Source organism: Halyomorpha halys, unplaced genomic scaffold (genome assembly GCF_000696795.3).
Source record: "Halyomorpha halys isolate HHAL.00 unplaced genomic scaffold, Hhal_1.1 Scaffold1124.1, whole genome shotgun sequence".
Lineage (NCBI taxonomy): Eukaryota > Metazoa > Arthropoda > Insecta > Hemiptera > Pentatomidae > Halyomorpha > Halyomorpha halys.
In genome coordinates this window covers 321,854-347,039 of record NW_027108426.1, presented here as the reverse complement: position 1 = coordinate 347,039, position 25,186 = coordinate 321,854, and the positions used below count along the sequence as shown (strand labels likewise).

The 25,186-nt window shown below is 31.1% G+C and overlaps 3 protein-coding genes across 6 annotated transcripts in view; 1 reads left to right on the top strand and 2 right to left on the bottom strand.

Moving 5' to 3' along the window:
* The window catches only part of fz (frizzled), a 181,744-nt gene extending 178,704 nt beyond the window's left edge, over positions 1-3,040 (bottom strand). The window contains exon 1 of the mRNA XM_014432833.3: positions 1,645-3,040. Within this exon, the coding sequence (XP_014288319.1) occupies positions 1,645-2,782 (1,138 nt within the window). The 5' untranslated portion in view covers positions 2,783-3,040. The remainder of the gene's footprint in view (positions 1-1,644) is intronic.
* A 3,073-nt stretch (positions 3,041-6,113) lies between these two features.
* LOC106688404 (2',5'-phosphodiesterase 12) lies at positions 6,114-14,810 on the bottom strand. The gene is made up of 8 exons (XM_014432839.3): positions 13,927-14,810; positions 13,724-13,863; positions 12,892-13,054; positions 10,327-10,459; positions 8,909-9,055; positions 8,083-8,197; positions 6,499-6,650; positions 6,114-6,412 (listed from the first exon to the last, which is right to left on the bottom strand). Exons 1-8 carry the CDS (start codon positions 14,703-14,705, stop codon positions 6,296-6,298), a joined length of 1,746 nt encoding a protein of 581 aa, XP_014288325.1. The 5' UTR covers positions 14,706-14,810; the 3' UTR covers positions 6,114-6,295.
* Positions 14,811-15,694: 884 nt separating this feature from the next.
* LOC106688400 (dTTP/UTP pyrophosphatase) lies at positions 15,695-24,901 on the top strand. 4 transcript variants are annotated; one of them, XM_067046757.1, is made up of 6 exons: positions 15,695-16,215; positions 17,544-17,697; positions 18,810-19,051; positions 20,976-21,122; positions 21,403-21,569; positions 22,716-24,901. In XM_067046757.1, exons 2-6 carry the CDS (start codon positions 17,608-17,610, stop codon positions 22,736-22,738), a joined length of 669 nt encoding a protein of 222 aa, XP_066902858.1. In that variant the 5' UTR covers positions 15,695-16,215; positions 17,544-17,607; the 3' UTR covers positions 22,739-24,901. The 4 variants fall into 4 exon arrangements, with proteins under 4 accessions (XP_066902858.1, XP_014288316.1, XP_014288315.1 ...); XM_014432830.2 differs by lacking the exon at positions 22,716-24,901 and adding an exon at positions 22,259-22,421 and having other exon boundaries at positions 15,696-16,215; XM_014432829.2 differs by lacking the exons at positions 15,695-16,215; positions 22,716-24,901 and adding exons at positions 17,126-17,206; positions 22,259-22,421.
* Positions 24,902-25,186: the final 285 nt, after the last annotated feature.

Below are 25,186 nucleotides of genomic sequence, written 5' to 3'. Positions count from 1 at the left end.
AGATACCAATAAGTTTATATCAAAATATTATATTATATAAATACAAATACAGAATTTTTTCATAGTTTATAAAATTATACTTAATAAAATAATTTTATGACCCCGAAATTTTTATAACAACCAAACCATACAATGAATATTACATATTCTAATTCCATAATTTACGAAAACATCAGAACAAAACCGTAGTTAATACTGAGCTATATCATCGAAGTATTATGAACATTTATTCATTGTTTACCTTTTAAAACCAAATAGATTATAAAGAGTACAATATAAATATACTATTGAGAAATGCTGACCATCGGTATGACAACTATCAAATTAAAATATGAAAAGTAGAAAATATGCATCCAAGCGGAAATCATAAACAAAGTATGTAAAAAAAAAAAAAGTAAATAATTCAATAAAAATGGAACGGGAAAGCTACTGTAAACAAGCCCTCTTTCCTAAATTATCAATGGCAATAATACTTCATTATTTTTTAAATCATTTATATTATGAGCGATAATATATAATAAACTCTTTTATAATTACAATATTACAATATATTAGTCAAGTAAATGTAATTATCATTACAATCGTAATTGTATTAAAAGCATCAGGATTTTTAGATGACGAAAATCGGCTATTCTGTTCCATTTGACACTGCCCCAATTATAACATAAAATTAATATATTATTTATAGTTTGATAAATATTAGTAATATACATAAAAATTCTGTCCCAATAATTATTTAACAAAACTAGAATTTTATATAGAACATCACACTTATTATACATGTAATTATATAATGTAAGAATAAAAATAAATATACTATATATGTAAGTATAGTTGACCGTAAAAATTGATTTACAGGGAGATGGTCAGGGTTGCGGTCAAAAGAGAAATAAAAATAGTTTAGTTAGTTTGTAAACTATTTTTATTTCTCTTTTGACCGCAACCCTGACCATCTCCCTATATAAAAATAAATATAATACTTTATCGTATATACAATAAGAATTGGATGTAGAATAGGTAATATGTAGTAGATAAATGTATGAAGAAAGTAAGAAAAATATTAAATAATATTTGCATTAAATAATAACTGATCATATGTAACATATATATAAAATACCATACTGAGGAAGATCTTCAATCATAAATAGTGTTTATCTGAGGTACAGATAGCATACTTAAATAACTTTACCGTAAATATCATAAGCAAAATAAGGGGAAAACGGGCACCAGATTGTCTAAAATATAACTGTTATAAACTACTTTAAAATAGGATTTTAATATTAACAACGAAAACAAAATCTGCATTAAATTACGTAAAAGCAAAATTAGTCAGGGAAAATGAGACAGGTGATTCAATGACAATATCTCGTTCGCCCGAAGCGTTGAAGTCACTCGATCTCCATGGATACATTCAATACAAATTTAAGATAAGAAACTCTTTTTAATATTTCTATGTAATTGACATATTTCTAATTAATTTCAATATAAACAACAAAAAAATTGAATAAAATTAATTTGAAAAAATGGAAAGGGGCTGGATATACTTAAGTAATTATGAACAATTATCACAAACAAAAAAACAATCGTAAGCACATATATGTAATAAAATATAAATAATGAAATAAGATATTGTGAATTTATTACCTTCAACTTTGCCCATGGCAAGGATGGTGATAGTTTTAATAGCTGGTACAGCCCAGGCTGCTAAATGGAAATACTGTGAATTTGCTTCAATGGCTTCATGACCCCATTTCAATCCAGCGGCAAGGAACCATGTCAGAGTCAATATCACCCACCAAATAGAGGATGCCATACCAAAGAAATAAAGAACCATGAAAAGTATTGTGCAAGGTTCATGTTTTGTACCCTGAGTTATAGTAGGGACCATTGGTAGCCTAGGTATCTCAACGGGCGTCGTGAACGGTTTTCTACAAGCTATACTGTCTCCTGAACTGAAGCCGATAATATATGCAGAGGCGACCATAAGATAGCAGAGTGAAAGGAAAATGATAGGTCTCTCGGGGTATCTAAACCTGTCTGTGTCGATCATGAAGGTAAGAACGGTGAAGAGGCACGAAGCAGCACAGAGGATCGCCCATACACCAACCCAGATCCGTGCGAATTTTCGCTGCGTTTCAGAAAAAAACATTCCATCACACGGTGCGCCACAGTCTTTCTCTATTTTATCCCCTACTTTGAGTTGATAGTCCATACCTTTCGGAACCTTGAACTGCGCCGGGCAAACAAAGCCATAGTCGACAGCACCTTCTGGGATTTCTTCTTTCGGAGGCGGTGTTTGAACAAACTTATTTTTATGAGTACTTCCATTATTAGAGGTGTTGTTTTCACCTACGCAAATATCTGGGGGTTCAGGAAATTTTTCGCAATCGAGATTCTCAGGCCACGAAAAGCCGAATTTGTTCATAATCTCTTCGCAGCCTTGTCTCGCTGAAAGACAGAGCGACCGGCACGGGGGTATTGGACGATCCAAAATTGTACACACAGGGACATATACGGAACACAAGAAGAACTGGAGATTAGAATTGCACTTAATTTTCACTAACGGATAGAACTGGTGTACTTCGAGAGCCGCGTCCTCTTGTTTAGCATGGTTGAGGATATTTGGCATAATAGTGTCATTGTAGGGCATGTGTTGACAAAATGGTACAGTGATGGGCTCGCATTTATTGTGATGAGGTAGGCTGTCGCGCTCTGATATACGGGTGGTTATCTTGCCCTGGAAGCCAGCAGCAGGGCCCAATAGAAGAAGCAGCCAGAACATTTCACTTCCTTTTATATGAGGCACATATTTCGTACGAAACCGAACACAATCATACTACCGCCACTTATCAGCACCACCGGCGTCACAAGCACGACTGAGCGCTGAGGTTACAAATGGCTGACCAGCCACGGCCTCCCTGTTTTTCCCCTACCACTTCTTGGAGGGAAGTATGAAAGTGGTAAAGGTATTATTCTTCGATCTTGCATACTACCACTTGTGAAGCAGTGCTATTATTTCATTTAAAAGAAAAACTATTTAAAAAATAATAAGTGAATTTCTAACATTATAGTGTTAAATTGAGAAGTATAGAGCGGATTGAAGAGGTAGGTTGCAATTGTTTGTTTACCTGAGTAAAGTTGAAGAAATTTATGTTTACTCCAAGCCGATTCCTATTTTCGTTCTATTATCTACGAACATATTACCATTACATATTATAACTATGAATAAGTACATAGTTTAATTAACAAGAAATAAAACTTGTGAGTTATAAACCAAAAGGTTTGTCTCATTTTCATTGACATTATGTGTTGAAGTTCTTGTTTATTTATAAAATAGTTTTCCTTAAATTTTATAAATCGATTCATGGGTTCTCTGAAAATGTTTTAGTTCACTTATGTACTGGTTAAGCTTAGTTTGTGTAACTTCAAGTTGGTTATTTTTAAGGTTAAAAAACATTAATTTAAAATTCAATTAAAAAAAAAAAAAATTGGTTTATTGTATTTCAGCCAACAAAGCATTTCATTTTCAGAGGAAAATGTGAATTTCTTTCAAGAATTTAATAATTCACTACCATTCTTATTTAATAGTTGAAGACGGATTGAACATAGCTACATTCTTGCAAATATTTATAATTGTTTAAAATTCTGTAATGTTTGTAGTCCTCAGTCAAGTCTAAGACTGTGTGATTGCCAACTTCAATGACATTGTGTTGGGGCAAATGTTTGAAATAGTGGGTTAGTACAGTATTTTATGTAGAATACTCCTGAACTAATTTTATAACATACTGATTGAATATTCTGATCTCTAGTTGCTATACTATTATATACTAGGTAATATATTGAGCCAGACAAACAGTAACTTCAAGAAATATCTGAATGAGTGATTATTCAAACTATAGTTATCCCAACACTTTAATGTGTTCCGATTATCCAGATTTAAAATATATGATTTCATATTGTCATTTATTAGATTGTTCTGATTTGGAACACAGAAGTCTCTTGGATAAATTTACTTTTTCTGGACTTAGAATTTAGAAATATCTGATCTTGAAATATGAAACTTTGATCAAAAATGTATTGAATTATAATGTGGTAGTTATTGGCTGTAAAAATTATATGAGAAGATGGTTGGGTAGGGTCAGTGAAGGAGAAAAATAAGAAAACTTATTTATCAATGCCAATCTTTTAGGCCTTCATCCAGACTAAGAGCAAAAATTTGGAATATTTTTTTAAATGTTTTTATGAACCCTAGGTCAACCTAAAATACTCGGTTTTTTATATTTCATCAAATCATGACTATTGATAAGGTAAGTAATAAATTTACTGTAAACGAATTGCAGCTGGTCCATAATTCACTTTGCAATCTTCTGAACTTTAGAACAGTCACACATTTTTTGCAATCATAGTTAAAAAAAAAAAAATAAGCTTATGAATTTAGAAATCGATAAACCTATCCCATTTGGTGGATTGTACAATTACATATGGTAGAACAGCTAAAATTTTAGTTTTTCGTAACTCGTTAATGGACATAACTCCATCTCATGGTTTGTGTGAATGCGACTCCCTGCTAAGTATGCAAATGTTACACTGTTATTATTTTGATCTCTAACTATTGATATTGATGATTATGAGAGATAGTTGACCGTGGATGACGTACGAGGAGAAGATGGATAGGGGTGCGGTCAAATTGAAACACAAATAAGTTGATGTTACCTATTTAATTGTTCCAACGTTTCGGCTAGAGTTTTTAGCCTTATTCAGGGCTAAGGACAGTACAAGATAACAACCACAAATTTATTTATATTTTCTATACTTATTGCAGTTGTTATCTTGTTCTGTTCTTAGCCCTGAAGAAGGCTAGATACCCTAGCCGAAACGTTGGCACAATTAAATAGATTACACCAACTTAATTGTGTTTCAATTTGACCGCACCCCCAACCATCTTCTCCTCATATTGATATTGACGAATTACTTACCAGTTACTTGGACATAATTTTTTTTTTTCTCAAATTTATTAACATTAACTGATAAATGTTCACCAACCTTCCTTTTTAATTATGTTAGCATTATAGTGCTCATTATTTTTTAGTTTCCCCAAAGAATTTCTTGTTCATGGTCAGACAGATGGTTAACATGAGCATCAGGCTCATCTTCTATAGCACTATTTTTGTTTAAAATGAGAGGATTATATTACATTTTTATATAAAATGAATATCTGAACGCATCAGACAATTCATTAAGAGAATTGGCTACTTAAACATTATATGTTCTAAAAAAAAAAAAAATACTCATACCTTTTATTTATACATTAACCCTCTTGGGATTAATGTATACATAAAGGAATTATAATGGAGCAATCAATATAATTCCTCATAAATCTAACAAAATGCAATTATTTGTTAAAATTAATTTATATACCACAATGATGTACAAAGAAAACTAATTATGTTCTTTAAAAAATGACTTTTTTTTTTACCTCATGTTGTAAATGCTTATGTTTCGACTGGAACTGTAAAACATATAAAGAAGATTATGGTGAAGTATTTATTTATTGTAATTGATTATCAACTGTGCAAAAATTAATATATCCTTCATTTCAGCATAAATACTAATTGCAATAAGATATTTAGATAATTTAATAACTGCTCCATTTTTGGAGCAGTGTGATAAAATGGGTTATTAAATTAGATATGTTAGTATTTATTAAATTAAATCAGCTGAAAAATGTATTTGCAAGTAAGTATGTTGTATTTCAGCAAAGCTAGGCTTCAATTTTGCAAATGTATCATCTTAAAATAAAGCATAGTTAGGTTTTAAATTAAAACACAAAATAGAAATCAATATTTGTGTGGTACACCATGCTTAGTTTAAAATGTTACATAGATGTAATTATATAAATATTCATAATTAACATATGACAGGTTTATTGTAGATGTACTATATCAATTACAAAAACTGTATAATAACATTATATATAGAACCCCTATCAATTGTATATATCATAATTATCTTATGATATTTTCCAAAATAAATGTTTGGCACATGAAATGTACATTTTGCTCCATTCTGAAATTGAAGTGTGAAAATAGGTATATAAAAATAATCACTGGACATGTTATTAAATCATTTATTACTAATAAAGTGTTTGCCAATTATGTACACAGTAAAAATGCACAGGTGTGTTTATACAGTGTTAATCAGGATTCGCATGATTGAGCTACTATAGCACAATGCTGACCAAAACATCAACAGAAAACATAAATGCAAATCCTTAAACATTATTAGCTTGGGCTAATTATTCTTTTTTAATCCATTCAAAATCTGCAATAAGAGCAACATGGTCTGAAGGAAATAAAGGACTTGGAAGTGCTGTATGAACCTTGACTTCATCTTCACTAGGTAAAGGTACAGTCTGAAAAAAATATATTTATATATATAAATAATATATACACATAAATGCAAAATGATTAAAATATAAAATTAAATTAAATAATGTACCTGGAGCAGTTTTAACTTATCGGATTGAAAGTAAATGTAATCCAAGCACCCAGAAAAACCAACAGTATAATTTGTAAATTTTGGCTCACCATAGGCACTTTTCATCTCAAATGGTTGAGTGATATCAAAACCTTCAACTATTTCACTTTTATCTATTTAAAAAAAAAATATTCATACTCATTTTATAAGCTACTAATGAACAATTCATTTTAAAGATATTTTATTTACTAATATATTATAATGTATTACTAATTTTATAAACTAGAAGAACCAATATTGCTGATAAATATGGACCCTGACTCAATTAACATTATAAAAATAAATTATTGTTAGTATGTGAAATAATAATTTGCCAAGTATTACTATTGTATTAAAGGTGTCAAACAATCAAGTCATTCAAACATGCATAACCATGTTTTAAATAATTAAAACATAATGATTTTAATGAAACTTAGAGGTGACTTTCAATAATATAATGTCATTTTAATAGATTATACAAAAAACATGATAACATATACATATAATGGGGGTGAGTAATAAAAAATGACAAAGGTCATCAAATTATTACCAACTGGTCAGCTTTATTTGTTTTCCAAAACCAAATAATGTTGATGTCACCTTAATCCCTAAACTATAATAACAAAATGACTCTTGCCTTCAATTATGTCTTAACAAGAATGTTAAACAGTAAACAAATTTGGAATATTTGTACTATTTATGAAAGCATTGGAAACAAATGTTTTCCAAATCTGAAACAACCTGTTACCTCGAAAAAGAGTATGTTCTTTTCAAACAGATAGTGCATTGGAGGTTCCAGCACTCAGAAATTTACAAGAGCTTGAAGTTACTCAATCTGCCAATATGTGGGCTCCCTAATTTGGGAAAAGCAAGAGGTTTTTCTCATAAAGATTGATTTCCCATGAGACTGAAGCAGAAATTTGTCAACAACTTAAGAAAAACCCAAGTGATCATTTTTTAACAAAAAGATTTGTTTTTCATGGTAAAAAAAATTGGAGAAACTCTAAGATGAAGTAAGACAGGTTAAACTGCAATCAGCCTGATGTGTCAGTCGATCAGAAAGGACTACTAAATAAAAAGACAATGTTCTTTGTATTTTGAAATTGAGAAGGAATAATTGATTATAAATTCACTCCAGAGCATACATTGAAGCATAACTTAATACACAGAGAATGTGCTATGTAATGCACCGTCACCTACGATTAGTAAACAAATCAGGTTCTGATTCAATGAGCTAACACCCGACCACACGCTTCTTGTTACTCAAAACAAAATCATTTCAGAACTGTATAGAATTGAGCTTCTTATTCGGTTTACAGTTTGTACTTAGTAACTTCTATCCAGCATCCTAGTTATCTTCAAGGAAAACCTAAAATTGTTGGGAGAAAATCAGCAGAAGTCTTCCATTCAAAACCCAATTATTGTAACAGAAAACTCTGAGATAGCAAAAAAAGCATTAATGTTAAATTATTTTTAAATAAGTAAGAAAGATAGTTAATTTGTAGGACTCATTCTATTTATATACCCAAATAAAAATCTGTTTTACAAAGTGGTTCAGCTACTAACCAGATTTCCAATCCGGTAAACTGGCAGGTGCTATTTTCTTTGTCATTAGGGAATAAAGACCACAATCAGGAGTGCTGTTCATATCACCACAGAACAATAAGCATACATCTTTTCCCTAAAAATTATTACATCAACAAATTATAATTTGTTATATGACGATAAACCAAATTGTATTTACAATGATATAATAGATACAAAGTATTGATAAAGATGCAGGACAATAAATGAAACAAAATAATTGGGTGAAAAAAAAAGGATATAATAAGATTCTTCTGAAAACAAAATTATAAGATCTCTTGTTTGAGAATCATCCAAAATTTTAGAACTGTAAATAAGCTCGGGAAGGTATCAACCTAAATTTATTACAGATAATAATTTATCTGCTACATTTAAGCTAAAATGTAGTCATTTTCAAGCAAATGCAATTGAACTTAAAAGATTAAAACCTTTTAGGGTAAATTAAATTTTCTTTTAAATGGTTACATATTACTAAAAGTAAAAATTAGATTACTGTTAATGTTTTTAGTCCTCTGGGGGGTAAGGATTTTAAATTTAAACCATGCCAAAATGGGTTAAAAATCCACTATTTACTTTCAGACTCACCCAAATATAAATTAAAAAATAATAATTTAATTTAATCTGGAAATTATTTATAAATTACAAATAATAATTAACTTAGAATATGTTATAATACAAATCTTAAACCATTGAATTCTTATTCATCAAGAAACATTAAATTATCACACAATATAATTATAAAATATATAATTCATATACAATAATTTCTGAAATTAAAAATAAATCATACAAGTATTTAAATACTCACTAGACTTTGTAAATTGTTCACTATACTTTCTAAGTACAGACTAGCCATTCCTCCTTGGAGAAGCCTTATGTGATCAGCTGAAGGGAAAAAGAATAAATGGGTGTTTCCAACAACAAAAGTCTTATCTCCATTCTCTAATATCACAGCCTAGAACATTAATTTAATTGTAATAGAGTTGCAGAATGCTTCATGATACTATTTTTAAAAGTTATTTAATTTGTGTTGTTTTTGTTGGAGTAAAAGAGGAGTTTGAGTTATTTGTTTTTACTTTTGCTTACCTATGTATGGAATATACAATAAGGGAAAGTATTGCGATTTTGCAAACCTTCGAAATCTAGTTTTCGATGGAAATATACATTTTGAGGTAACCTGAATCGAAATAACCCAGTCTCCCTAAATCCCTATGTCAGTGAACAGTAAAAACGAAAAGTTGTACGAAACTGAAATTTCATATTTAGGGCAAGTTTAGGCATGGGATGTGACAGTAACTTTTATGATAAAATTGACAGACCGAAAATGCTTCATGATCAAACTCGTCATAACAGTGTACGATTAGATGTTCTTTATTATTTGTTTATTTTATTATCCTCCAGGAAAATAATAAATGATGCTCAAATTGTTTTTATGGCTCCTCTTATGTTACACTAAGGCAAGTTTCTAAGAAGTGGTGATATTGAGAAGAGAATGTTTAAGACCTTATCTAAATACACTAGTAGCATGTCAAAAACCAACCACCATTTTTTTATCAACACGTCTTCTTTCTTGACGCTACAGCCCTATGTGGGCTTAGGCCCCCTCGCTAAGCTTTCGCCAAGTGTTCCAGTTCTGTGCCACTACTCTCCAGTTTATTGTGCCCAGCAGTGTTTTGGTATCCTGCACCACAGTTCTCCCTTCTGAGTTTGACCGATCCTCTACATTTAGTTCAGTGATGATTTATATTTTGGGTATCATCGATATTATTGTGGACAACGAGCCCAGTCCAGAGACTGGATGTATATCATTATATATCTTATGATATTTGCTGGTATATTTCCAATTTTTTCCATCTTACCTAACCCATAATCAATACTTTTTAGTAACGCTTTTTTTTTAGGTATAATAGAAGAGAATAATAATGAATAATTATGGGAACCTAATGATACCATTACTGCTATGGTACTATTAACATTACACCTTCCATAAAAATATTGACTTTATTTTTTTATTTCTCCCTCCCACTTATTTAATTTTCTTTATTTTAAGTTTTTATTAATTTCTCTATTTTATTTTACTAACTAATTTTTTAATAAGGTATTAATTGTTTTATATATTTTTTTTCCTCTCAAATAGTGATTAAATTTATCTAATAAATACATCTGAAAGTAATAATCATGATCTTCTGTGCCATTATGTATATTAATCAACCAACCAATACTTACATGGAAAACCGTTGACCTTTCCTTCATATTTTTCACAACTGGTTCATTATTCTTTATAGCATTCCAAATATCATTAAAAATAGGGTCTTTATCAACTGCGTCACCAAATGAAAGTTCTTTTACTTCAGCTAACCTGTTGAATGCAGAGAAAATACCTTATTTGAGATGTGTAACCATTTAATAAGCAAGATCTATTTCTCTTAACACTCCAGCGATCACATGTCATCAATTTCAGTTGAGCATGCTCTGGATTGTGACATTAATTAGTCTAATGTATAAAAAGGATACATAATCCTTCAGAAAAACGTATAATGAAAATAAAACATAAGTTTTTGAGTGTATAATATGAGACAAATGAATACAAATATGCACCAGCTAATAAAAACAGGACATACTGCAGTTGGCGAAACAACCCCAAATTGTTGGTGAAGACATGTAATTAAAATAATACAATTTTTTCACCGTTATCAAGACTTGAACTTAATTTTTCCGATAAAAGTGCTTATTAGTGAACTGCTAAGTTAATTAATTTTCTTAAGTCAAAAAAGTATTATCAGCAATCAAACTATTAAACTAGACTTTATTCTATAAATACAAATAGTTCAATTTTAACCCGTGTATGTTTTCAAAATGTTCGTTTTATTTTTTCATGGAATATTTAATTTTTTACTAAACATTAAAATATTTTAATCCTTTTATCTAATCTCTATTATATTCTAAGCAATCTTGTGAGCATAATTAAACCAAATAGAAGAGGTATCTCACAGATAAAATGCAACTACCGCAGTGTTAAACATTGACCTAAATATGTTTATGAACAAAGATATTGTAATAAAATGCACTGAAACGGAAGATATGCATACAATCAATGTGTTCATCAAGTAAACAATCAGGTGAATAGAAGAAATTTTTCTAAGAATATGTCAATATTAAAACCTTTTGCTCCAGTATTCTTTATTAATGGAAACTATAGCTAATCCACAAGAACATCTCAACAGAGAAATTATTATTATTGTGGAATATACAATAGAGAGGAAATCTCTTCCCTCTCCAAACATTCTCCTGAGCTATAAATTACGCCTGTTTTCATTTCAGGATAAATGTAAAAATTTGTTGGAAACAATGCGAATGAAAGCAAGAATTAATAATAAATAAAAGAAAATTCATAAATAAATTTTTGAAAACATTTACTTAATGTTCATTTTGTCTTAACTACATTAAAAAGTAGTAGGAAGTATGAATACGGAGAAGTTAATTTTAACTTACTACCCCTTGAGTTCGCATTTAGTCTGCTACATTCTTGTGGGTAAGCTATAATCAACAAATTGTGTAAAATCAATACCTCTATTGGAATGAATAGTGGTGCTGAGTCAGGAATAATAAATAAGCTTGATTTATTCAGAATAAAAAATAGGTCTGATATATTTAAAATTTTAAGTATTGTAACACCTTCATAAAGGCTTGTGACCAAATGTAAGTGTATTACACCAACTTTTCTCAGACTTAATTTTATATTTCGATTAATGGTTTTTATATGAAGATATCATACAATTAGAGCAATATATATAAGATGCACAATTATAGTTACTTTCTTTTTTTCATGAACACGGTGAGAATTACATATAGACAATTTAATATCTTAGTAGGCCATATAAAATGATTCAGGTTCAAAAATTCCATTACCTACAGCCTACTAAGAGTCAGGGTTCATTTGCTAACTGCCGGAATATAAGGGCAGTGGCATGTTTGCACACTGTCAAAAATATTTTACCTGCCTTCCTCTACTGTCGACAAAGGGTTAATGTCAGTTGTGGTTGGACATTTATTTTCTATTTGTCCTTTCAGTCTTGGATTGACTATTGGAGCACACTCAGTCCCTACAAATCGAGAATCTGGCTCTTTAATAGACTATGAGAAAAACTTAGTGATTGAGCATATTCAATAGGATGATCACCACCTAGATAGGATCCTAGCTAGATAATTTCTTTGGATTACCATTGTTAAAAACAGAATTTTCAATAAAGCACTGAACCAAAGACCCTCCCATCATGGGTTGAAGTGGTAATTTTTTCCCATAGTGATGAAAAGAAAATTAATAAATAAAATAACCAATATTGAAGAAATTTAGGTATTAGTCTATCCTGGAAAGTGGTTTCTAGTACTGGTGGGTTAACTAATTCAGTAAGTTTTTTTTTCCCCAAACCTCTAACTTTAGAAGTTGCCACTAGTATGAGATATCAGAGTCAGAGAGCTGAAATTTATTTCACATAGTGGTCACAAAATATTAACTGACTTCTGCTAGTGAAAGAGATCAAAGAAATCCTTTTCAGTTGATCTTAGGGCCTCAACTCACATGAATACTTTATGGTGTTGGGTTATAACTTACAATGATGGAACCTTTTCTTGTAGCGTATAAAACCCCCACCACCAATGTTGGAGTAGAACTTGGGATATGATATGTTAGGTCCTGTCTATTTCAATTCATTCCAAGATACAGATAAAGATGCTATGGCAAGTATATGTCTTCCATGTGCTAATTGATACAGAATACTGATCTTCAATTACCTAAACTTTCTTTTGGCAAAAAATGTTGCGACTCCTTCAGCCACTGTACCACTCTTTCTAGAGAGAACTCCTTGATAACCTAATTCTTCTAAAACAGGACTAAGATCATTCTTAAAAATTCGTACATCTACTTCTTGTAGACAAATTATATCTGCATTGTAACCTGGAAAAAAACAACAGATTAACTGTTATAAAAGAATATGTATTTGGATCACTATGGGCAAGAGATAACAGTGGAATGTTTTGAAGTTCTTAAAATTTGGTCATTTATGTTTTTTGGAGAGCTGATTCAAGTTTTTGACACCAATTTTTTAGTTTTCTTTCATAGCATGAAAGCTTGATTTTTTATAGCAATATCAACCTGTACTAATCTAAGTGTGAATAAATTAAAAGGAGTAAATTTCCAGAACTTTCTAAGCAGATCTCTTTCTAGACCTCATTACAGTTATCCTATTAGTCTAAGAGCAGTTGCGCCTAAAAAATAACCTGGAAAAAATATTAATTAATGCAAAGAATTTAGCTTTTATAAATAGAGTACTGGTAGATGTTCGAAAAAAAATAGTTTTGAGCTTTTTTACTTTTTTTTTGTTATTCAGAACAATTGGAGGGCACTAACTTCGTAGTTAGTAATCAACATCCCCAAAAACATAAATTAATAAATTTTCAGAACTTATCTAAAACATTTTAGGCAACAGTGCCATAGACCTGGACCAATAGTTAAATAACAAAAATTAAGGATGAATTCCATTTAAACAGGCCATTGAGCCATCATAAAAAAAAAGTTCCATGAAGCCTAATGTAGATCTACAAGAATGACACATAAAATACATACCTATAATCTCCCGCATATACAACTGCTTTCTATAATCAATATTCAGTGCAAAAGGAGGACAATAAGGAAAAAGTTCTTGTTTAGCTGTAACTGTTTCTGCATAAACTTCTGCCAAAATATTGTAAGAAACAACCCTAAAACTGTTAGGAAACATTTATTACTAAATTAATTGAGTATAACTCATTGCAATAACTTTATACGACCTTCCATCTGGCAAAGATTCCTTGGTAAAAGCTTGCCTCGCCATAAAAGGACAACTATTAGGACCTTCTTTAATTATAGCATTTGTCATAACTTCAACTTCAGGTCCATATGTCTTTCCATCACTGGGAATACATCTTAATTTCAACTTAAAGTGTAAATATTCTTCAGATAAATACAATAGTTTAGTCGAGCTACCTATTTCAATCCATTGAGAACTGTTTCTATCACATTTGTACCACTCGAAGATTGAATTATCTGGATCACCAAAAATAATTTCAAGTTTACTGGGATAACAATAGGACCCCACCATCAAACTTTGAGGAAGAGAAAGAGACTCTACCCAAGGAGGATTAACAATAACTTTAAAGGTCTCACCTACTATATTCAACAATAGATTATTTGTACTGTCAAAGATAACACTTTTGCATTGTTGAGTAGTATCAACAACTTCTCCATCCTGAATTAAATTCACTTCCAATAACTCTGCTGCTTCATCAGGATTTAATTTTTTTTTTTTAACTTTGGGATTTAAAACTTTTTCAACATTAGTTCTTATTCGGGCTAAGAAATCCCCAACATTTTCACTTAATAATCTATTAAAGTTGAACTGTCTATTAATATTTTTATGGGAAATCTTAAAACTCACTTCAAACCTATTGGAATCACCAATATGTCTACAATATACCTCATTCATCCTTTGATACTTAAATCTTTTAGATGTAATTTGATGAATACAGACTCTGCTAGATTGTTTGTATATCAAATTGAAAATTGACATAATTCAATCTTCATTATAGTCCTCATCACTAATTGTGAACATAATCCACAGAAAATATTTGAAACAGAGTGGTTACCAAATCAACGGTTATGAAACCTCCCTCTGATGAAGCCGTTACCAAAGATCTTCATGATCAAATAATCAGGTTTCAAAAAAGTTATAAGTAACGAAACAAAAGATGATAATAATAAAAAACCAAAAATACACTTTACCCTTCTAATTTCAAATATTTTCCGAATCGGGACCCCCCCTTCTTCGGTTTGAGGACCATAGACTTAAGTGACTGATTTTTTTCATTTAGACAATCGGATCTGACCTGATAAAACGCATCCATAGTATGACAAAGTGTTGTGTGCCATATACTGGAACTGGTACTGGTATTTGGTGGGGGGAACAAGTCCGGCAAGTGGGCCTGTGGGTCCTTTTTGCCAATCCCTGTCGGCTACCTAGGTTCCCGCCGCATACTAACCAAGGTCGGAGTGTCAAGATTCTTTCTTCGGGACCACCGAAAAATGAATGTTTAACTGCCCCAGGTGGAAATCGAACGCACAACGTTCCGAACCGAGCGCACTGGGATCTGCGCCCCAACCCGCACGGCCGTCTCGTCCCTTGTGTGCCATATAACTGGACTAATTCGTAGTAATTGATCAGAAAAGGCACTGGGATCATGATAAAGGTAGGTAGTAAACATTTAAAAAAAAATTAGAGCAACTGAGCGGTATTTCAATTTTATCCTATTTAATTCATATTTTTATATTTATCCCCAATTTTAGTTTGAAAAATAAATTTGGACACTTCGATGAAAATCGAAATTATCTCTGGAATTCACTCCGCCCACTCTTTATTATTATGATGTTGATATACCAACGTACAACATAAGGTCTCTAACTTCACTGAAGTCATCCCTCCCCATAGCAACTACGAATCAAACTATTAGTCAAAGAAGAACACTCGTTCATGAATTATCATCACTATTTATCATAAATATAAACATTCTTATTATTTTAACAAAAGTGGGTTTGATGGTATTATAAAAGAATGAAGGTATATACAAGTTACCTGCTCGTGGAGCAAAGTATTTGGGCAGCTCGTATTAGCAGAGGGTACCAGTCTCTCGACCTTGCGGAATGCAAGCGGAGGGATCCAACCTCCATTCCTTGAAGAATAAATACAGTGAAAACAGGCCTCAGATCTCGTGCATAAAGATACCCAATTATAATAATTACAAAAGAGCTGAAGAGCTTCGCCAGTATTTTCCAGGGACGCATTAGGCAGATACAGCAGTTCCTTCAGTCGTCACAGCAGTGCTGCTTGAGCTTACGCATAAAAGTTGGAAAATTATACTGTTAGTTGTCAAATAATCAAATATTTGGACATAATTTTATTTCTCGGCAGCAACTATCGCAGCCACTGCCATGAAACTAAATGGCTGTACGACATTTGCAGGTGCGACAGTACTGCCACGCTATCAGATTTGTCGTGATTGTTAACACTACATGCAGAAGCAGTGGTAAGTACTATATCCGGCTAGAAAGTGAACTCTCGTACCTGACAAACGTTATTAGTTGTACGTTTCGATGCTTTTTTTCAGAATTTCATAAATTTCTTTAAAATAGAATGATAGTAATTGATTCGGTAATCCTTTACGGTAGCTACCCCAAAATGGCAGAAAACCATTTTTTCCTGACATGAGTGTACTGCAGGTCCCAAACGGTGGCGAAAAGTTCTGGAGGTGACCGATTCCCAACAGTTCGTTTTAAAATAAGTTACTAACTTCGACAGGGATTTTTCCCCTCTAGAGGGAATTTCTATTGGAAAATGGTCATAACATCTTATCCTCCACCACCTTTCCGTTTATCACCATTTCTGAAAAACCCGCTTCACCTCCACTATTCAACTTCCTTCCTGTGTTATTTGTTTTTATCTATGACTATCAACTTTTTTAGTGAGTACTTATAAGAATAAGAAATTTTTTTATAGTTAATCTGAGTATAATAATAAGGTTAGGAAGAGAAAGAAACTCTATCGAAGATTTCCGGATTAATAATTCGTTTGTTTATTTGTGTTTTTCTGCTGACCGCACCATCTGTCAATGTTGTGTAATAAGGACGCTGTTGTAGTTAAGCATTATCATACTGTTGTAACACCACTACCAAGACCGGAAAACGGCAACTATGTAAACGGGTCATTATTGAAAAAGGGTCACACTCTACGCCTGTATAATTGTTTAGAACCTTAAAAAATAAATAGGTCTCGTCATTTATCATGAGATGTCATAGTGTGGTGTGAAACCAGCCCTAAAATAATAATTTGAAATTGATTAATGTTTTTAATACACCATTAGATAGAATTAATAAATAAATAACTCCATTTTCCTACTAATTAAATCAGTTTTTATAACTAAGTTATTTTTGTTTAAACGATATAAACCAGCTGTCACCCCTACTTTAAGGAACACCTGGTAGTTTATTCTGATTTTTTAATTGAGTCATGAAAATTAGGTAGGGCTATAGATAAATTTTCACTTACTAATTAATTATTTTTGTTTCAAGTTTTTTATATAATATTATAATTTTTTTCTGTACGTAGCTATAATAAGAAGACAACTACAATGTGCTTCCTCTTTTGCAAATCAATTAATTAATGTAAATTTTGTTTTATTAAAAAATATAATATTATTATCAAAGTATATGGGTTTTGAAAATATATTTCTGAAAATAAAAATATATATATTTTTTCGGAATAATTGTAAATATTTCCCAACAAGTGTTGTTTGGGTCATGAAATCTTAGAACTAAACTTGACTGAACGATTCAATTTTTTGCCTTTATGTTCTAGAGCCACCTGATCAGTGTTTAGTCCTGGTAGTTGTTATTTTATTTCATTTTTAACAAGTTTCAAAATGTTGGAACCGATAAGGCATGCTCTTGACTTTCAGAGAATCGTTTTAGCAAGTGTTTCTCCTAGAAGAAGTGAAATATTACATACTGTGGTAAGTTCTGTTTTAAATGTATCAATATTTGCTTTTTCAAATACTTTTTAATTTTACTGTAAAGAAAGTAATGATCATTAAGTATTTTTATTAAACCTTTACCTCCAGTTTATTTTGCAATGTAATTTAAATCATCCTATTCCATGGTACATCCCATACCATCCCTTCATCCAATATTTTTAAGGACTGGAATCTAATCATTTATTCAGAATAATTGAAAATGATATATTCTAATCTAAGTTAAAAAATTAGGTTTACTTATTCTTTAATTAATCTTTTTTACATATGCATAGGTATTCCTTTAACATGTCAACCAATTTTTTTATACTATTGTTCATTAACATCTTTCTTACCTTCATCACAGGAAAATAATCTTATGTTTTCTCACTTTATTTTATTATTACTATTTTTTTTTTTTATTACTTTATCTATATTAAAATGCAAAATAACCTCACTTATTGGTATCAGTATACAAGTGTCACTCCTGATAGTGGGTGGTGTACTCACTATAATGGAAAGTAATTTTATTGTTTGTTCTGACCTACACTGTTATTACGACTTTAACAAACAGTTGTTTATTTTCGCCCGCTCAAAAGAAATAAGCAAATTACCTATAAATTCTTTTCAATTGAGATAAGGCTCAAATATGATTCATTGGTTAGAGTCAAGTTATAAATGATTAGAATGGTCGAAAATGTTCTGGCCGTGTCAGAGAGACAGTTGTCAACTAGTACCCTCTTGGCTTTAGCTGACAAGGAAGTGATTGATTGTTTCTACAAATTGAGTGAGAGGAAATCAGCAATTCTGATTTTCATAAGATAGTAGCTTGTGGTTATTTATTTATTTTTATTATTTTTTTTTGGCATTATTACAGTTTTTGATCATTTTTTAAAATTTACTTGCTGTGCTTGTTCTAGAATAAGTGAAATGCCCTTGGGGGTTCTCTTCAGGAGGGAGTCAGAATGATAATACCTGTTACTTTAAATTCTGATAAAAATGTTTTAATTCTCTTATAAATTGTAAAATGTTTGGTTAAATAATTTATAAATTAATATATAGGCTTGGGATTAATCATTGTATGTAATTTTTACTATAATGCTTATGATTTTCAGGGTCTTAATTTTGAAATCATGCCATCCTTATTTGAAGAAGATTTAGATCCACATAAATTCCAATCACATGGGGATTATGCTGTTGAAACAGCTTATAGAAAAGTGCTTGATGTATCCGAAAGATTGAGTCGGGATCCAAATCCTCCAGATATAATAATAGGTGCTGACACTGTTGTCTCTCTTGATGGAAAAGTTTTTGGAAAACCAGAAGATGCTAAAATGGCCTATAAGTTTCTTGAACAGTTAGTATATCTTACATCAAATTGATGATAAATGCTTTATTCCTGTAAGGCAGTGATGACATCAGATATTAATGTATTCAAACATTAACTACTTCATTTAATAGATGAGATTTTTTTATGATGATAACATATAAATAGTTTAAATATAATAAAATGGTCAGGGTTGCGGTAAAAAGAAAAAGGAACAAATAGTTTTAAACTATTTTAATGTCCGACGTTTCGCCCCACTTTGCAGGGCTTCATCAGGGCTGTTCAAAGCGAACGGTTGAACCTGAATTGAAGTGAAGTGTTCAACCGTTCGCTTTAGTGTCTATTTTTAGTTCTTTCCTTCTTGTAATATATGCTGATTTAATCTGTTTTAGATAAGGCAACTAATAATTGTCTGTGGAAAAAATAGTTTTCTCTTAAATTGACTCCAATGTGCTTAAAAGTTTGTTCTTGTGCTTTAATTATGCTGATATGATGCGGCGATAGGGATGCGGTGGGATCTTGCTCTACCCCTCACACGTGGGGGTTAACCCCCATGAGGGGGCCCACTCTATAGTGGACTCAGAGATCCTCAGGTCGACTGTGTAAATATTGTATATTAGAGTGTAAATGTGACTAGAGACTATATTATTTTATCATTCTGTTATTTATTTTTTTTTTTTTTCATACACATAGTTTGACTAAGTTCATTTTGTTTATTCTTCTATTTTTTATATTTTAAGAAAGGTTTTTTTTCATTCCTTTATTTATTTTATTTTATTTAAGTATGTATGAGATCATTCATCACTATTACCTATTGCACACAACTGTGTGGCAGATTGTAATATCTATCAATAAATAAAAAGTATTTAAAAAAAAAAAATTTTGATGATAATACATTAATGGGAAGGTATAATTCTTAATTGTCTACAGTTTTCCTGATTGATTGAGGTTTATGGTTTCTACTCTGTTCCTGTAGATGATAGAATGATGTAATACACATAAAAATTCTGATGCAGAAAGAATTTTCAGATCAGACTAGTAGTTCTTGACATCAGCATGTGCAGACATACAAAGTCTTTACCTTTGTATTTAGTATAGATAATAGGTTCTAAAAAATAATGAATTTAATGTTTTGTTAATTTCATTTATGCACTAAACATTATTTTTACAACATCTAATTAATATATAAAGTAATAATTACACCTGCTTAGCTATACTAAGCTAAAATTTAGTGGTGTAGTGTCCAGATTTTCTGGAGTATTCTTCCGTTTCAACTTACACATAATTTTATGATCTACATATTGTCTATGGCTACAGATTACACCTTTAGATTATTTCATTTTTCCATTGATATAAAAATATCTCAACAACATATTTTAAAATTAATAAATAATAATTATAAGGTTTAGTGAACCCAGAGATATTGATACCTACAGCAACCATTGTTTACATTTTTCTGTTCATAAAATGTAACCGTTAATAAACCAGCAAAACTTAAAAGCTATAATATCAGGTTTAACATGGTTTGCCCATTTCTCTTCTTATTCTCAAGGTCTTGATTATCCTTTGGTCTTTTTAGTGGTCATTCCTTTTTAGTGATTTGTTCATTATCCAATCCTAGAACATTACAAGCCTATTTCTGTGTAATTTCAATTTTTCAATGTAATTAGTTAAATTTCATTTACCGCATGTTTGTCATACAATCCTGCAGTATGTAGCTATTTAAATTTCAAAGTCAATCCATCATTCTGCAGACCAAATATTCTATTTTATGTTATTTTTAAAAACCTTAGAGCATTTTTCTTCCCATCTGTGGTCATTTTTGCATATGTAAAGGAGTTAACGAAATGTTGATAATTTTTTGCCAACAATTATTAGATGCATCATCAACAAGATCGGTATTATTCATCTTACTCTCTTAATTATGTTCATCTTTCTCTTTATTCTATTGCAGGTTAAGCGGTCGACAACATACAGTATACACAGGGGTTGTGATTAAGACAAAGGAAGCCACAATTAAGTTTCATGAATCTACTAATGTGCAAATGGCTTATTTGGCCGACGATGTGATTCGAGGTTATATAAGAACTAAAGAACCTCTGTAAGTACTTAAATGTAATCAGTGGAAGTTCTAATGATTTAACTAAAATTAAAGAGTTAACATCTGTTGATGAAAAAGTTAGACTATATTGTTTAATTTAAGCTGTTAAAATTAATATTAATATGAATAAAGTGGCTCTAAATATATGAGATAAATTCTGTTTCAGTACTCTTGATAATTTTTTATTTTAGAATTAAAGTAATGGAAGTTTTTAGTTCAATGAAAAATCCTTAATTTTACTAATTTATTTATAATTGAACTTTATTTCTGTTTCATGTAGTGATAAAGCAGGTGCTTATGGAATTCAAGGCTTTGGGGGAAGCCTAATTGAAAAAATTGAAGGAGACTTCTATAACGTTATAGGATTGCCATTGTACAGCTTTTGTAAACACCTCAGGTGGCTGTATGATGATAAGCTGAAGAGAATAGAACTATCGAGAACGATTGGTGAGTATTATTGTTAAGTAGCTATATTCCATATTTGAGCTGTCTTTTTTTTTTCTTTTTCTATTTTTTTTTTGGGATGGGAAGGGAAAGGATTATGAAGAGAATCCAGGTTGAAATGCAATAAAGCCAAAAATAGCGATATTTGCAGATACATTCGCCACTTTAACTTTGTATCAATATGAACTCACCAATTTTTATTGAATTGTTTTCTATACTTTAAAATTAATAAAAACATAAAACCAAAAAAACAACTATTTTTGGCATATATTTAAATAAAATCAGAAAAATTTTAAAATAAAACATGTGATTTCTGTGAAAAGTGTCTACCAACAATTGAACCATGTATATATTAATCTATATGTTAAAATAAATGTAACTACTAAGTTTTGTACGATCAATTCTGATTTTCACAACTTATTATTTATTTCTTAAAAGCTAAAGTTTTATTATAATTACAATATTTCTTTGTCCAATCTATTTTGAATAATTAATCATACCGAGTTTGTATCATTTAACCCAAATGGTGAATTTAGTATGATATTTTTCAGTGTTTATTCTTTTTTAATCAAGTAATTTATGTTTGATTGTATATTTTTTTTTAAAAACTAGATAATCAATAAATAGAAATCAATTATTTAGTTAGCATCTAAAGTAAATGAGATGTTAAATTGTTAACTTATGTTTCCCAGGACCATCAGCAGCTACTGATGTGTTGTCGGAAGGTAATAAAAATCTGGTGACCCCTCAACTGAAAGCTAGTGTTAAAGTGACAGGTGTAAAAGGCCGAGAAAGACCACCTAGAACAGTTCCTTCATGATTTCATAGATTATAATAAAACAAATTATAAAGCAATTTTTTTTTTTTAATTGTTATGATTTACTATTAAATGAATTTCTAGGATTTGATTGGTTAAGATTAAAATAATCTCTCTGATGTAGGTCTCATTCCATTTACACCTACAGGTCAAAAATATGGGCAGAAGTACTGGCTGGTATTTCTGGTGAACCTCACTGTTGTTTTTATAAATATCTCTTGTCATAATATGACTTGATGAATTTAAACTCTTGTAATCTATTTATTAATTTTAGTGTTTTTTCTATTTATGTTATTGAATTGATAAATGAAAAATTAAATTAAATTTTTCAGATGCAGATACTCTTCAATCATAAAACAGTAATCAATCAGAAAAACAAGAAGTAAACTAGTTGGACCTGTCCTCAGTTCCAGTTTTTTATTTGTTTTCTAAACTTTGTGGGGTCTATTTTTGGAAATTATATATAATTTTATGATTTAATATCATTAAGTTGTTTATTAGGTTTGTATCCCACATTAAGTTAGACAAGAGGTGGGCAAAATGTGACTAAATAAGTAATGAACAAATTTTGATTGAAAGACAGCGGATAGCATACTTCATTTGAAGTAGCGATTAATGAATAAAGGGCCCTAGTTTATGACTAATCCAAATATATATTAGTAATAAATAATGACCAAAAAAAAACAGAGATGGACCAAGAGTGCTAAATAATGGGAGTATTATGTCTTTCTGCTGCTTCCATTATGAATATTTTACTTTTATTCTAGTCTTAAATTCTTATTTATTGTTATCAATTAGTAAGTTGATAAAAAAGCTTCTTAAATATCTTGCGAGACAACTCTTCATCCACCCAGGCCCAGTATTCAGTTTTTTTTGGTGTCTCTTCCAAAAAGGTGCCGAGTGTGACCCCTACCTCCCAGTTGTTTCCTTGTTCAGTTCAGTTCCTACCTTCAAGAAAGTGCATCACACGTGTTTTGATTTGACAGGCTCACTGCGCCCGATTACGTCACAAACCTAGGGTCAACATTTTTCACTTTAGATAGTATATTCAAGTACTTCACTGTTTTTTTATACTTGTGTTGGAGTCATTTTCGTCAGGTACCTTACCGTTTATGAATGAGGATCATGTGTTTGTCAGGCTCATCGCGCCTTTCTACTGTGTCTTTCAGGTCCATCACCCCTCTTTCCTAGATTTTTCTATGAATTCTTCTATCGTTATTTCAGAATTTTTTTTATTTTAGGGAGATCACAATATTGCGGCCTTTTTGGTTTCAATAACGAAAAAGTGTTGGCTAACTATGTCACATGAAAGAATAAATGTATACTCCTGGTTTGTTCTGTGCTCAGAACCAACGCCATTGATAAAAGTAATGGAGAAAAAAAAACCTGAGGTCATAACGTATTATAATGCTCACAAAAACTGGAGGTGACTCTGCTAATCAAATGTGCGCCACATACAACGTGCAGCGAAATACATATTGATTGCCAATGACTGTTTTCTACACTATGTTGAACTTGGGAGGGATCAATTCCTTGGTTATTCACCTCAGGAATCAATTTGAATGAATTTCAAGAAGAGTTTTCCCAAAGAATTGTCACATGAACTGTGTATCGGACACTGTTCATACCTCCTTAAAAATTCGTCTCAAGAGATCCCTCCCGGCTGATGATCATCCAAAATCTACCCCTTCCCACCTCCAAAAGCGGTCCAGATGTGATACACAGTGGAAACAGGATACATTGGCTCACGAACTACTCCTGTGTGAAATGCAACCAAAGAATTTTCCCCTCATGCGAAACCACTCTATGCCAGCTTGTTCTTGCGATCCTTTATCAGCTTTGATGGACGATGACTCTGACTTATTTCTGTCCCCACTCATTCCAACTTCATGTCTGACCCCTTTTTAAATTTAGTTTCGAGGATAAAATGTCCTATTTTGATTTATATTCATAACCATGATATGTGAATTCCGCTTTATGACTTATTTTGGTTTCTGTACCTCAATAAATAATAAGACATGTTTAAAATTTATTTTATATTTTTCCCTAATTGTCTACATCCTCAAGATGATTGGTGATTTTTGATTTAATTAAAAAAGGCGATTTAGGGACTTCACGAGTTTTTATGCATCGTGTGCCTGTCAGGCTCACCGCGCCCCTATTTTGAGAATCCTTGACTGCGCCCTACGAAGGGTTAAATTGAAAAACAGAGCTATTGATACTCCACCCCAAATTATGGGGTGGTTATCCAAAACCAGCAAACATTTAAAAAACTTACGATACCACACCAGATGTTTGCCCATTAAGCTGTCATGAATAATTATCATCACTGAGTCAAGCAGTACTTTCTGAGTGTGTAAATGAGACATTCATCAGTCTAGTTTGAAAGAAATAATAATTTAGCTATTAGAAAAGAGTAAAGAAGGCTATAAAAATTAGAGTGATTCCGCAATATCTTTGCAGAAAGAGGGTTCACTGCCAGAAGTCTCTTGTTTAGATCTCATAGAACAATGCCAAATAGAGCAATGAGCTTGGTGGAGGAAGACCTGGGTGTTTGCATTAGAGATATTGCGATGTTAACTAATAATATTATTTTGGACTCCCAGAGTATTACCATCACTTGCATGGTAATTAACTATGTTATCAAAATCACAAATAAATCAACACTTTTTTTTGTCACTTGTGCCACTATTTAAGGAAAGGAGTGATATATAAATTTATAATAAGTTAATTATTTGTATTGGATCCCTGGAATTGAGAAATAAAGCTGAATGAGAGTGGAATAAAGACATTAAAATGGACA